We start from the raw sequence: 15,059 nt of genomic DNA, 5'->3' as shown, positions 1-15,059 counted from the left end.
GGGCCTCGGGGAAGGGGCGGGGTCTCTGGGAAGGGGCAGGGTAGATCCTGGGTTGATCTTACATTCTGGATGGTGCTGTGTATTTGACTCTAGGTGGTGCTGTGCATTCTGATGGATTTTGGGGAAGCTGCGAAGCATTATACGAGGTCTCTGCCATCTGTACATTATCCCGCTTGCTACGAGGCGGGGGCGGGGTGCACATTTGATTGTAAGCACGGATCACAGTCGCAGGTTTGCTTTTGCTCTTATTACAATGGATCGTTGGCTCTGTTTGAATCAAGGCCTCACTGTTTGTAATCTGCAGTGAGAGCTGCATGTTGATTTTCTTTTACTGGTGTATGTACTTGTGTGGTGGGAGCTGGGGGAGGGTAAACTATGACAGACACAAAGAAGGGGAGAACCACTGACCTAGAACGAATGGCAGCAGGTCCCCCAATGCAGGTACCTTCTGCCCCATGCAGTTACTTCAGATCCTGACCCTGAGGGAGTGTGTGGGACCATTTCCATAATACCCGTAACCAGGCCGCTCACAGCGCACTTGGCTCATTCTCAGCTATGAAGGGATTCGCACTGTGACCCTTCCCTCCTCTCACTCTTGAATTCAGGGCTACAGCTGGGGAATTACCTGGGATGAGGGAGTCGCTGCGGCAGTCGTAGAGCATCCCCAGCTGGAACGGGCGGCCCAGAGCCGGCATCACAATGGTGTCAGCTGACCCGGCCATGGTTTAACGTCCAAACTCTTTCCTCTGTGTCTGACCTGCAAGAAATAACTCGTGTTACACTGACGTCCTCCAGGGGGCAGATTCAAACACCTCCTCGGCTGTGGACTTCACACCTCTCCAACCAGGTGAGTTTGGTTCATCACACTGGAAGTGTGAGTTTGTGAGCATGGTTCTGTGTCACTTCCTGACACACACTCAGGTGCAATGTACTGAGGGCTCAGAAACTGATTCCCAATAGTAACCAGTCCATGCAGGAGCCTGGAAAAAGGGCTAGTTTCACTCTTCTGTGCATCATTTTTTATTCTACTGACCTGTCTGGGGGACTTCAGTGATCTCACTGTCTAGTGTAAACACAGAGCACTGGGCAACAGTGAAGGGAAATTGCTGGTGAGCTCAGCCAGGGCAGGGTTGCTGGTAGAAGTGGGTTTAAAGGAGAAAGCTGAAGGGGGAGAGAAGGAGATGGTTGGACAGGATAAGGCAGACTAGGGTAGGAGACCAGGGCCTGACTCTCCACTGCTTTACATCTGGTGTCATCACTGACACCCCTACAGAGTGAGTATGAAATGCTTCCGCTCTGGTCTGGTAGCATTTTAAACCCACTTTTGCACAGGTGTCAAAAATGACGCAGACACCAGGCAGGAGAGAATCAGGCTCTAAGCAGTTAGGAACCGAAGGAAGCCGTGAGAAGAGGGGGCTGGGAGACAGTGTGAGGAGAGATGTGGGCAGGAAGAGAACAAGCAGGGCCTGGAAGGTGAGGACAAGGGACCGGATTCACTGCAGCTCTGCACACTGCGGAGACACCAGAGCAAAGTGAGCTGAGATGGGTGTGAAATGCTGCTAGTCAGAATGGTCGTGTTTCACACCCACTTTGCACGGGTGTAAGTGACTACACAGGGTGCAGGGCAAGAGTGATTTGGACCCTGAGCTTTTTAAATCACTAATGGCAATTTGCCATATTGTTAATACATTTAATTCTGTGCCTGTGCATTTCACACAATGAATCCTGTAATCCTGCCAACACTACAGGAAATGGTCACAGTATCCGGTAGGTGTGTAGCACGGGGGAAGCTGGGATGGTTTTGTTATTTGGCCAGGAAACAGAATTTCCAGCCCATGAAAAAAATTGATTTTTTGAAAGATGTTCTGTCCCAAATCAGGACCAAAACCCCCAAGCTGGACATTTTTAGTGGGACTAAAAGTCTGATACATTTTGTTTTGGAAATACCGAAATGTTCCAGCTGCCCAGGCTGCTGTTTCGGTGTCCCTGACACACAATGTGTTCCCCAGTATTGGGGGTAGCTGTGTTAGTCTGTATCCACAAAACAATAAGGAGTCTGGTGGCACCTTAAAAATTAACAGATTTATTTGGGCATAAGCACCGGACTCCTCGTTGTTTCAATGTATTCCCTAGACACGGCAACCCAGCAGGAGGAGGGTGATCCTGTGACTAAACTCACATGTTCCTGTGGAAGGTGTTGATCTGTCAAGTCTGTCAGAAAAGTTTTGACCATTTGAGTTTGTGATGTTGCACACCATATGCTTTATGAAAATATGCTTTTGAATATGACATAACTGAAATATGCTTTACACTGAATACCCCTTGTATGGTATCATTAGAAAGCTTATAAGCTACTGCATGTGTTCATCCTGTTCATATGCATGTATCATTCTTATATCTGAAGTTAGAAATATAAGATATGAACTTGTATTACTGATGTAGTCACCAGGTGAGGGCCGTCAATGGGGCATTAGGAACTTGATGGCTCCCATTGACCAGGACAATTGGCTGCAAATGCCCTTGTTTACTTGAAACCTTCCTGTGTATCACTGAAAGAGAGATATGCACAACGTGATATATGCCATCGTGTGCCAGCAATGCCCCTCTGCCATGTACATGGGCCAAACTGGACAGTCTCTACATAAAAGAATAAATGGACACAAATCAGACATCAGGAATCATAGCATTCAAAAACCAGTAGGAGAGCACTTCAACCTCCCTGGTCACTCAATAATAGACCTAAAAGTGGCAATTCTTCAACAAAAAACCTTCAAAACCAGACTCCAATGTGAAACTGCAGAACTGGAAGAGAACATAATGGTCAGAACCATCCCTACCTAAATCCATTCACTTTGACTGAGTTACATGAGAGCTATTTCTGAATGGTCCTTCATTTTCATACTGAAGAATGGGTCCGGTCCTTCTTATCATAGTGTCAAGGGGCATTTTCCCCCCATAACTGGACCATGGACAAATCAAAAGAGTCACAGGCATTTTTCCCCTCTGGAAGTTTTATTGCTCAGAAATCTACTGTCATAAAAGCACCCTCCCGAATCACTGCTGGGAAGGTTTGATCAGTTCCCTAGAACAGCATTTCCCTACCTGCTTATCTGCTCTGGGAAGATTCATCTGAAAGTTTGCAACAGTTGCAAGGTGAGACACGTGGTGCTGGTTCTTATGAATATTTCTTGTGTATCCTGGAAACTAAATACACCTCTTACTTTGTGAGCCATGCCTAAATAGGTATCCATTAATGGGTAATAGTTATTAATAACCCAGCTTATTAAAATATTACAATAGTGATGCAACAGAACAATTATTTAAAATAATAACACTTGTTCAGATGTCCTAATATCTCGAGTCACATTAGATGATAATCCAAAAAGTAAAGATAAGGGGAAAATGGGAGGGGGGATTATTCAGGCCTTTTTTCCATTATTTTAGATTGTGTCTCAGAAATATTGAGCAGTACCAGTAGTTTTTCGATTATCAAAATACACTTCACAGACTCCAGCCACTGCCTAAAAACAAAGACACCAGTTAACACCTAAAGAAAGCTTTGCATTGGCGGCAAAAATGGAACTACTGTATTAGAAATAGCTATCAAGGCAAGATTTAAAGATAACTACATTGAGATTAAAAAACAGAAGTACTTGTGGCACCTAAGAGACTTACAAATTTACTTGAGCATAAGCTTTCCTGGGCTAGAACCCACTACATAGGATGCACGTAGTGAGGAGATAGACACACATACCGAGAACATGAAAAGGTGGGAGTAGCCCTACCAACTCTAAGAGGCTAATTAATTAAGATGAGCAATTATCAGCAGGAGAAAAACCTTTTGTAGTGATAATGACAAGAAGGTGTGAGAATACTTAACATTGGGGAAATAGATTCAATGTGAGATTATAGCAGCGCAACTGAATTGTGGTTTCCCTCATATTTATGGACATGGCAGATGAAAGAGGGTCCGGTCATGGAATGTTTAACAAGTCAGAGTCAGTTTAAGAAAAAAAACTGAAATATTTTTCGTGTGCGTTTCTGGGTTTGTCTAGAAAATGCAATCGCCACTCAGAACCCCGGACGGAGTGAGGCCGATCCGCCTTTCAGCACCAGGGACAGCGACAGGCAGCCCTGCCCCAGCAAGTCAGCACCCTGGACAGAGCACAGAGCTTCCAGTTCGATCCTGAATTCTCTTTCTCCCCCCATCCTAGTGTAAACCGGACGCGCCTTGCTGGCCCGCCCGCTGAACGGGGCCACCGGAGGGGTTGGTAGCCCGCAGACAGATAAGGTGCTGAGCCGGAAGCACCGGTTTAAAGCCTCCCCACTTTTCCCTTCCAGCAGGGTGAGTCGAGTGTCGGCTCAGAACGCAATTGGCAAATCGGTGAACCCGAGGCTCGGCACCAGGCAGGAATCAGGTGATTGCAGAGCCCAGAGAGACCTCAAATGTTGCCTTGGCCAAACTCTCCAGCTCCCCGGCGGGATCCCTTCGGGAAAGGAAAGGGGGGGCTTTAGAAGCAGCCCCTCACCCAGGAGTTCGAGTGACGGGGGCGAGAGGAGAAATCCCCGGGAACCCGGGTGGCGGGGCCGGGCTGCTCAATGAGGCTGCGGGGCTGCCGGGCTCAGCGGGGATCTCAGAGTCCCCCTCCCCGGGGAGTCCCTCCAGCCTGGGCCGAGGGAGGAGCGGGGAGCGCTTGGCCAGCCACCGTCCGGCGCTAGCCTCGGAGACCCAGCCCGAGGCTCTCTATTGCGGGGTGTCCCGGCCCCTCCGAAACGGGAGTGAAATTCTCGCCGCTTGTCCCCCTCTCTGCGGTTCCCCTGTAACTCCCGCGGGAGCGGTCAGCTGGCAGGTCCAGCCAGCGCCTGGTTCAAACCCCGCCGCTGAGCGCTGCTGGGCCTCCTGGCCGCTCCCGCTCTGGGTCCGAGCCCTCTTCTCAGCCGGCGCTTGGGGTCCTCCTTCGGGCAGGGCAGGGAGGTGGAGGTTCCCCGCGTTCCCTGCACGGATCGCAGCCGGTTCGATGGCTCTGCCCCGATCAGTGCCCGGGCCGGGACTGGCTTTTCCTACACACCGCGCAGCTATCCGCTGCTTCCCTAAAGCGGAGCCACGTCGCTGTTCGGCGAGTCTCCGCTTAGCGCCCGTGCCCCACCCGGGTGCTTTTCATGAACGAACAACAATGGAAACTCTCCAGCCATCCCCTCTCCTCGCCCTTTGAAAATTAAAAATAACAATCCCCATAAACGTGACCGGGCGGGAGTCTGGTTTTCCAGGCCGCCAGGAACGATCACTCATCAGCGCCCATCGTTTGTAATTTACAATTATTGTTATTTTTATTGGGGCTGATGCCAATTCCCAAAGAGAGATGGAATCACCCAGTAGATGATCCTTGAGAGCTTTGACTGAACTCGGTTAATAATCTCATGCTAATTTGAAAGCATCTCATAAATTTAGTATCTTTAGCATCATATTGCAGAGGATGCTCCCTCTATAAACATGAATTCGCAGTGTTCAGGTTTTTCTGGTCTATAGGTCATTCCCTGGTGATAACTACAGCTGGTCAGGTATCATGTGCCAAATGAATGATGAGCTTGTCATATTTTGGTTAGTGAATCACTCCTGACTTCTGCAAGTGTATTCATGATTTATTAACTATTCAGAATACTCGGGATGAAATGCTCTCTGGCAGGGTATGTGTTTGCATCCTCTTCACTTTGAATGTTATTCATTCCAATAAGTGTTCAAAGAATATTCATTTCTGGCAAAACTCACTGAGCTTTTGTGATTTGTGAACCTTTTAATAAATAACCAGCAGTTGCCTGAACCCTTGTAACGAGCGATGTAACATCATGAATCCTAACCCGCTGAAGCTGGTGCTTTTACTCAAAGCTCTGAAATACCCCAGACCCAGCTATCCTGGAGACCAACTTCTTTAAGATAGTGCCCAGGTAAACTCGGCTGGGAGGATCTCAATGTTGCTGAATCTATACTAGCAGCTGAAAGCCCCAGGCTGTCACACAGATGGAATTTGTAACGTCATGTGCAGGGCCGGCTCTGGCTCGCCCCAAGAAAAAAAAAAAAAAAGGAGGGGGGCGGGGCCACCGGAGCCGCAAAGCAGGGAAAAAACAGAAACAAAACCACAGCGGCCAGAGCGGCAAAGCGGGGGGGGGGGGGGGGGGAAACACGGCGCAGCTGGGGCGGCAAAGCGGGGGGTGGGGGACCGGCGGGGCCGGCAAAGCAGGGGAAAAACTAGACAAAAAACCCCACAGGGCGGCCGGAGCCAGGGGACTCCCTGTGCTGCAGAGCGCGGTGCCTGGTCTAATGGGGGGGAAGGGGAGGGAGCGAGGGGAGAGAGAGAAGGGGGCGCTCACCACCTCCGTGCCGCCTGCCGGGAGAGCTCCGAGCTGCTCCGGTGGGCGGGGAGGGAAGGACGCGGGCTGCCCTGCCGAGTTTGCTGCAGGGCGCTGCCCTCCTCCGCCCCCTACAGGGCGGCCAGAGCAGCAAAAAAAAGCATCAGTGCCGCCCTAGGAGTGGGCGGAAGCCGCCCCCTAGAATCTGCCCCCCCAAGCACCAGCTTTCTCAGCTGGTGCCTGGAGCCGGCCCTGCATCAGCTGGATCTTGTACAGACAGAGAGAGAGAGAGTCAGACAGAGCTCTGCCAGTCAAGTACCTGTTCTTCCTGTAACCCCGGAGCACTTTCAGTGACAGATCTTCAGATATACACATTCTTTAGTCAGACATTGCAACCAAGTGTAGGACAAGCAGCCAACAATACCTGTGTGCCTGGAGAACGAACGTGTTTCCTCCTGCAGCCTCTGGAGTGCCTTCCAGCCGCTGTGCCGTCCGGCCAGGCTACTGGGGCTCTGCCAGGACTGAGAGCAATTTATAGGGATGCTTCTGCTATGTCACTGATAGAAAGTAAAACTGAAACTAAGTGCTTATGGAAAGACAGAAATAGAATCAATTATTGATGTATGTAGTTTGTGTGGGGTGGAGTTGGAACCTGATTAGCAAGCGACCACATGGCTACCACTCTGAATTCCAGATGTGCTTTGTAGGAACTGGGTAACCTGACAGCTCTCAACCTGCCCCAGCATCGGAAACAGAGCAGCGTGTGAAGTGCTGGTACCTCTCTCCCATCAGGGAAGCAGTTGGGTTGATCAGCTCTTTTCCCCAAGTCTGCAACATCTGATAGAGTCTCTCTTTCCCCATGTGCTGAAAGCCCAGGGTCTGGGGTTGGGTGACTGGGAACATTTAACAGTCTGAAATACGACTCTGTCCTCGGCTCCCTTTTTCTGCAATCTAGTTCAGCAGCCTGTCTCTGACAGAGCCCAGCTCCTCATGATTCACAGGAAGGTGTAAGAACCTCACAAGGGGCAGATGTGGGACAACGCTGCCTCCACCCCACAAGCTGATACATCTCATGCTGGTCTCTAACAGAGATTTACTTAACCCCTGAAGTACGAGGTTTAATACACTGCCTGAAATTTGTCAGCTTTAATTAAAACTACTCTGGATAGTGACTATTCCCATTGCCCTTCTGAGCTCCCCACCAGGTCTGCAATCGCCTCTTAGAGACGGGATGACCAGTGCCCACAATATCCCATTACCCCACACTATCGATTGGGCTAAAGGCACTGTGATATTCTTTGCATTAGCCCATTCCTTATGGACCCTAATGTCTTGCTGGTTTTTTTGACCACAGCAGCACCCTGAGCAGAGGTCGTCACCGAGCTGCCTAGAGTGACGCTCAGGACCCTTTGATGAGTCAGTACAATTACCCTAGGACCCTGCAAAGTGTCTGAGGAGTTTAAATCTTTCCCTCCAGTGGGTATCACTCTGCATTTATCAACAGTGAGTTTCACTCATTGCCTGTTCCTAGAGCTTCTTTAGGTCTCTCTCGAGTTCCTTACAGCCCCCTCTGAATCTGACTAATCTAAGTACCTTGTTGTCAGCTGCAGATTTTGCTCCCTCCCTGCTCACCCCCAGCCCCGAGCAGATCATTAATAAATATGTTAAACAACACGGACCTAGCATGGAACCTTCTGCCATGAGGGAAGTTGGCCTCTGGTCTGGCATGGCCTGGGAGTGAGCACTCTGTGCACTAGCCCCTCTGAGGGCTGCACTGCCCCGTTTACACAGCTATTGTTACCTGCACTAGCTGGAGTCAAGCTAGCTTGGGGAGGGGAGCCCCTGCACAGCTTTTCCCGTGTGCACAGACCCTCAGACTTCCAAAGGGCCTTTGACAAAGTCCTGCACAGGAGGCTCCCGGACAAGCTAAGCAGACGTGGGGTGAGAGGCAAAGGGTCGTCGTGGATCAAACACTGGCGAGGAGAAAGGAAGCCAGAGCAGGCTCCGATGGCTCCCCTCTGTCCAGGGGACATGTCAATAAAGCAAAGAATTCTGAGACTAGTGAGATGTGATGTCTGTTGGCAGAATCCATGCAGCCCAGTACCTGGGGGCTGGGGGCCTGCAGCGCTGAGACTCTGAGATCAGGGACACTCAGACCCAGCTGGGAGGGGAAGGGCACCCCCCCCTCTTTGGCCTCTCTCTCTTGCTGCCTCCTTTTCCCGAGTGGCCTCATGATGCACAGAGCCAGCGTGGCTAGGTGCTGCATTGGAGTCTCCAGTGCTGCCCCCACCCCATCTCCCCCATGCAAACCCCCAACAGACCCTGCCCATCTCTGTCCGATTGTCTCTCTTATGCAGGGAACTGTGCCCCCCCTCCCCGCTTCTGTGTGCTGCCTGCTTCCAGGGGGCACAGATTGCCGAGCACCCCTTCAGGAGAGATGAGAGTGCGCAGCCCCTCTGGAACACTACTTTGCCCCGTTATATCCAAATTCGTGTTATATCGGGTCGCGTTATATTGAGGTAGAGGTGTAATTTGATATGTCGGGTGGCACCTTTTTTCATGTGTTCGCTCCCCCTGATGTTAGAACCTGGCTACGCCACTGGGATCGTGACCTTCCTGATGTCCTTTCTTTAATGAGTGATTCAACCAATTTGCCAGGAGGAGCTGTAAGGCTTATGGGTCTATAGCGCATGTGCCGCTGACTGTCTTTGGTACATCAGTTTGGCTTCACCTAGATTGTAGTTCCAAATTTTAGCTTGAAGAATTTTGGGAATATTGCTTCCCGAAAGGGGCAGACACTCGGTGAGATCAATCTGAAGACGGTGAGAACACCTGCGGGGGTAGGAGTGGGAGTGGGGTTAGGGGTTTGGATTGGAGCAGGGCCGGCTCTAGGTTTTTTGCTGCCCCAAGTAAAAAAAAATTTGGCTGCCCCCTTTCCCAGCCCTGGGCTCCCCCTGTACCCTCCTGCTGCCCTAGCCCTGGGCTCCCCCCCACCAGTGCCCCCCCATACCTCCTGCTGGCCCAGCCCCTCTGCAGCTGGCAGCACAGAGCCCTCTGATTCCTGGTCGCGGCTGAGATTTAAAGGGCCCTGGGCTCTCCGCGGCTGCAGGCAGCCCAGAACCCTCTGACTCCCGGCCGCAGCTGGGATTTAAAAGGCTCTGGGCTCCCTGCCGCAGTGGGCAGCCCAGAGCCCTCTGACTCCCGGCCACGGCTGAGATTTAAAGGCCCCTGGGCTCCCCGCGGCTGCAGACAGCCCAGAGTCCTCTGACTCCCAGCCGCAGCTGGGATTTAAAGGACTCTGGGCTCCCCGCGGCTGCCGGCAGGGGCGGCTCTAGTATTTGCGCCGGCGTGCCGCCGGGGGTGCTTTGGCAGTTGCTGGTCCCCAGCTCCGATGGACCTCCCACAGGCATGCCTGCGGGAGGTCCACCGGGGCTGCCTGCCGCCCCCCTCAGGACGCCACCCCAAGCGCGCGCTTGGTGCGCTGGGGTCTGGAGCCGGCCCTGGGTTGGAGGGAGAGAGGAAACAGCCATTTGAGTTTCAGAGGCAAACAAAAAAACACTGAGCGCTAGGAAATTGAGATCTCGTGTGATTTATAGAAGGCTTCATCTCAGGACCCTCTTAGTCAAAAATCCCAAATATGGACCATTAACCCTGCCTGGCACCTCCAGAAGGCACAGCAGTTTTTAAGACAATCTGATTCAGCAGGTTCATTTCAGAGCACTTAGAAAATTCTCTGTTAAACAGTAAGCGAGTCTTCACCTTAGTTGCCGCTATAATGAAACAAGACTTCATACACCCCTGAGAACCTGCACACAGTGGAGACAGGAACCAGATTTCTGGTGTGACAGACCCAGAGCAGATGGATTTGCAGCGATGGGGGGTACCCGAACTGCAGCGGGGCAAAGAACGGCACACGCGTCCCTGTTTTGGCATGGAGACTGGTCAGGGAGTCTGGGCACCTGTGGGGAATTGTGATGGACCCTCCACCTGCCTGGGGTGCGGGGGGGGAGGGGCTGAGAGTGGATCCATGTCCCAGCTCCCCACCCAGCCCAGGCAAGTAGAGGGTCTGTGACTCCACATCGTGGCCTCACATCTGCCCCAATCCGGTTCCAGTTGAGGGGAGAGGAGGAGCTCGGAGCTGCAGCCCAGCCATGGTAAGAGCCGAGCAGGCAGCTGTGAGGGGCCATAGACTCGCAGACCCTCTACCTGCCCTGGGTGGGGGTCTGGGACATGGGAAGGGGGCTGCTTTTGCCACCATCACAGGCCGGGGGGTGGGAACCTCCAGCCCCACTTTGGGGAGGGCTCAGGTGCCCTTGCCCTGGGCTGGGGCTGACGGGCTGGGCTGGGGCTGGCCTGCAGACAGGGAGTCCAGGTGGCTGGAGCCGGGGCTTGCACTGCCCACCCCCTGGTACTCAGGGGCTGGGGCCTGTGCTGCCTGCTGTGCTGGGGCTGGGGGGGAGGGGGAGGGGCTGTGCTGCCCCATTCCCCACCTGCCATTACTGGGGCCACGGGTACGGGCCGCTCTGCCTGCGCAGTGCTCCACGGTTGGAGGTGCTTGGGCAGCCCGGGCAGGGCGGAGGGTGGGGGGGTCTCCGGGCTCCATCGGGGAAAGGGGGTGGGAGGGGAGAGCCCCAGGCAGAAGGAGCAGGCCAGCCATGAGTGGGGTGTGGCCTCCCCAAGCCCACGGTTCATTCCCCGCCCATGGGTTAGGTCAACAAGTAACTCGGTGTCTCCACTCACGCTGCGTCAGCCTCCGTCAATTGACCCTGGCTCAGCACTGCTCGAGGCACTGGTGTGACTGTGTGGCTATAATGGGGGACTTACTTTGGTGGGACACACATTTACGTGTAGACACTTGCACGCCTAGGTCGACACAAGGTGGCTATATTGACCTAACTTTGTAGTGCAGAGTCAGGCCTCAGCCAGATGCTGCCCCGTGTGCATGGATTGGGGCTGGGGAAGGTGCACAGCCCAGCAAATGCTTTAGAAGAACTCTTTCTGTTTCTCGGAAATCATAGACACACAGACAAGGTTACAATGACTCAGCCGGCTTTACCTCATCCCTTGGCACAAAAGCAGCTAAATCATATTGAAGGAAAAACTCTGCACAGAAATAGTTGCTGTCAAAGGGAAGGAGTCGAAGTGATGCTGGATGACATCCAAGAGGAAAATCTGGCCAGAATCAGGGACAGCATCGAATGGGGTAATTAGTAGAACAAAGGGGTAATAATGGTTCCCAGGTGGTGAGGGGATGGAACGACCAGCGGCGATCCAGAGGGGATGGGGAGTGGGAGGAAAGCTCTTTGCCAGTGAAATATGAAGCATGATGAAGCCAGTGATAAGGACACTGCTCTATGATGCAGGAAAGTGTTTTACATACAAGGCTAGGTCCTGCCCCTCTGCTTCTCACTCACCGGAGCATTGAGACATGAGTCCATGGGTCACTTGCTGGAGGATTCTCTGCAGCTTGAGGTCTTCAAACCACAATATGAGGACTTCAATAACTCAGACATAGGTTAGGGGTTTGTTACAGGAGTGGGTGGGTGAGATTCTGTGGCCTGCATTGTGCAGGAGGTCAGACTAGATGATCATAATGGTCCCTTCTGACCTTAAAGTCTATGAGTTTAATCTCCAGATGGTTATAAGCAGCCATTTCAGCTCAGTGAGATGCCATGGGCAGGGCAAGCTCTCTGCATGCTGCCAAAGTGGTTTAAAGCCAGGCCGTGCAGTGTCTGTCAGGGGTGGGTGTGACCTACCCAGGGTGCAGCTGCAGGCAGGGGTGGCTCTAGACCCCAGCGCGCCAAGCAGGCGCGTGGGGCGGCCCTTTCCCTGGGGGGTGGCATTTGGCTCCGGTGGACCTGCCGCAGGCATGCCTGTGGCAGGTCCACCGGAGCCCGGGACGACCGAACCTGCCGCAGACATGACTGCGGCAGGTCCCCTCTTCCCGCGGCTCCGGCTGAGCTCCCGCAGGCATGCCTGCGGCAGGTCAACCGGAGCCGCGGGACCACGGCACCCGCCGCAGTCATGCCTGCGGCAGGTCCGCTCCTCCTGGGCTCCAGTTGATCTGCCGCAGGCATGCCTGCGGGAGCTCAACCGGAGCCGCGGGAAGAGGGGACCCGCCGCGGGACCGGGGAAGGGCGGCGCAGCGCACCGCGCTGCTTGGGGCAGCCTGTTTTCTAGAGCCGCCCCTGGCTGCAGGGAAACACCAAGCTGGAGTAGGCGGGTGTTAGCTGTGCACACAGCACTGGGGAGACTGTTACTGAGGCACTGTGCTCAGGACGGGGTTACAAGTGTGTTTGGAGTTTAATCCCTGGGTCCATTTCTCTTCATTCCTGCGCCGGCTGCTCTGCCGCGTCCTCCTGTCAGTTTCCATAGTGTGAGCCTCATTGTTTCCCAGGGAGATGCTGTTGCAGCTCCTGAGAAGATGGTGGCACACTGGTTTGCACTTGTAATTGGGACACTGAGAGGAGCACTTTCGACTCCGATCTCTGCTCTGTCGTACTGGGGTCACAGGCTCCTTTCTGGGTTCTGATTGTGCTTTGTGCCCTCTGATTCCACCATTTGTTTAGGGTCCCTGAGTCTGGGCTGGGGCAGGAAAGGCCTCACTTCTGCACGTCTTCATAGGCGGCAGGTTTGTATAATTTTTGGTGGTGCCCAAAATGGTGGTGCCCCCCCGCTCTCACCCTGTAAGCCGATATAAAATGAAGCTACAACGCGTCAGCACCTCAGGATTACAAGGGTCAATTAAAAATGGAAAGTCAGAAGCAGCACTTCAATATACGGTATTAAATTTTGTTGCACCTATTGTGACACAGTGAGAATGCTCTTAATGTTTTCTCTGAATACTGTGTGAGTGCCTCAGTTTCCCCTGGAGGTGCCAACTGAAAGTGTTGGGGACAAAGAGATCTGGCCTTTGTGTCTTTTCTGGACAAGGAGGCCACCTGATGAGGGAGCATCAATTTGGAGCTGGCTGGGCAAATGGGGAGAGGCCCAGAACTTGGGTCTAGGCTCCCCACTCCACAAGATGGACCTGACTGAGGAGGGGTCCTGTTTTCTGTACCTACAAGCTCTGTTTTAGACTGTGAGCCTGTCGTCTAATAAACCTTCTGTTTTACCGGCTGGCTCACAGTCACGTCTGACTGCAGAGTTGGGGTGCTGGGACCTCTGGCTGCCCCAGGACCTGCCTGGGCACACTCGCTGCGGAAAGCGCACGGTGTGGAAGGGCATGCTGAATGCTCTGACGTCAGACCCAGGAAGGTGTAAGCTTCTTGCCCTGGAGACAGTACGCTCAGAGAGAGGAGGCTCCCCCAGAGTCCTGACTGGCTTTGTATGGAGTAGTTCCAAAGCATCCCAGCATCCCCTTCCACAGCGTGCGCTTCCCAGAAGTCTGCACAGGCAGTGACACTCCCTCCTTTGGCCTTTGTCTCTTTTCCAGGCATTAGGAGGCCACCTGATCTCTCTGTTCTCCAACACCTTCAGTTGACACCTTGCAGGAGAGTAGCCCAGGCCATCAGTTGCCCGGAGACAGGGTTTCGGCCGTTCTCTGTGCAGACGGCATCACACTGGCCCTCTAGGGCTCTACAACAATCACACCCCCATATCCCACCATCTAGATCCTTGAGAAATGCATAGGGGAAACTGAGGCACCCATACAGTATTCAGAGAAAACATTGAGAACAGTCCCACTTTGTAACACCTGTATACGACTAGTTATATACTTTAAAGGGTGTAAAATAGTCAAGTATTGTGCTAAATACAATGATACTCCAAACTAACCACCAAATTTAAGTTGCGTGTTTTTCCCCTCAGGTGAGGGCTCTGGGGTGGGGCTGGGCATGAGGGGGTCACAGTGCAGGAGCGTGCTCGGTGCTGGGAGTGCAGGCTTTGGGATGGGGCAGGGCTGAGGATGAGGAACTTGGGGTGCAGACAGGCTGCCCCAGGGCTAGGGCCAGAGAGGACTCCCCATCACCACCACTGGCAGCAGCAAGCTCCAGGGGAGGGACCCCTCCTCTCCCCCCCTGCCCCCACAGCACACTCACTCTGCACCACAGTCACGGCACATGCTCCTAGGGCCTTTCTCAGGTCCAGAAAGCCCACTCGCCTCCCCTATGGTGGGTACGAAGGGGGGGGGTTGCCATCACGTGTGGCCTCCCCTGCTGCTGCCCCTCACCATAGCCTCACTGGGGATGGGGGATGGGGCTGCCCCTTGCCCAGCACTGAGCAGGAGTGGGGGCTGCGGCAGGGAAGGTCAAACCTCACCGAATGCCCAGCAGCCGCTCAGGTGAGTGAGGTCCACTCCAGATGTCCATCTCCTGGCCGGAAGTCCCCTTGGCGTCTCCTCCAGGTGGGTGCCAGGGGACGGGAGAGAGGGCTCCCAAGCACGTGGGTGCCTCCTCCCCCCTCCTCTCTCCCCCTCCCCCTCCTGAGGTGCTCCAGTAGTCTGCCAGCCGCTGCTCTCTATAGCCTTAGGCAGAAGTAGCGGCAGGCAGCCGGCAGCACAAGCAAGGGAGAGAGGCACCGGCTGTTTTTTTTTTTTCAAGCAGGGAAGCTCGGAGGGGGCGGGAAACGAAGCTCCGGGGCGTGGGGCTGGGGGGCGCTCCAGGCAGGGCCTGAGGAGAAACCCAGCTCCAAATATTGGTGGAGCACAACCCCCAGCCTTGAATATTCCTGGTGCTCGAACACCACAAACCCATATAACCTGCCGCCCCTGTCTT

The 15,059-nt window shown here is 53.6% G+C and overlaps 1 protein-coding gene across 1 annotated transcript in view; it reads right to left on the bottom strand.

Moving 5' to 3' along the window:
- The window catches only part of LOC123362727 (verrucotoxin subunit beta-like), a 52,664-nt gene extending 51,912 nt beyond the window's left edge, over window positions 1-752 (bottom strand). The window contains exon 1 of the mRNA XM_045003167.1: window positions 626-752. Coding sequence (XP_044859102.1) covers window positions 626-722 — 97 coding nt within the window. The 5' untranslated portion in view covers window positions 723-752. The remainder of the gene's footprint in view (window positions 1-625) is intronic.
- Window positions 753-15,059: the final 14,307 nt, after the last annotated feature.

Source organism: Mauremys mutica, chromosome 2 (genome assembly GCF_020497125.1).
Source record: "Mauremys mutica isolate MM-2020 ecotype Southern chromosome 2, ASM2049712v1, whole genome shotgun sequence".
NCBI classification, from domain to species: Eukaryota; Metazoa; Chordata; order Testudines; family Geoemydidae; genus Mauremys; species Mauremys mutica.
Note: the sequence above shows the minus strand (reverse complement) of the source record. Positions and strands in the feature narration are given on the sequence as shown.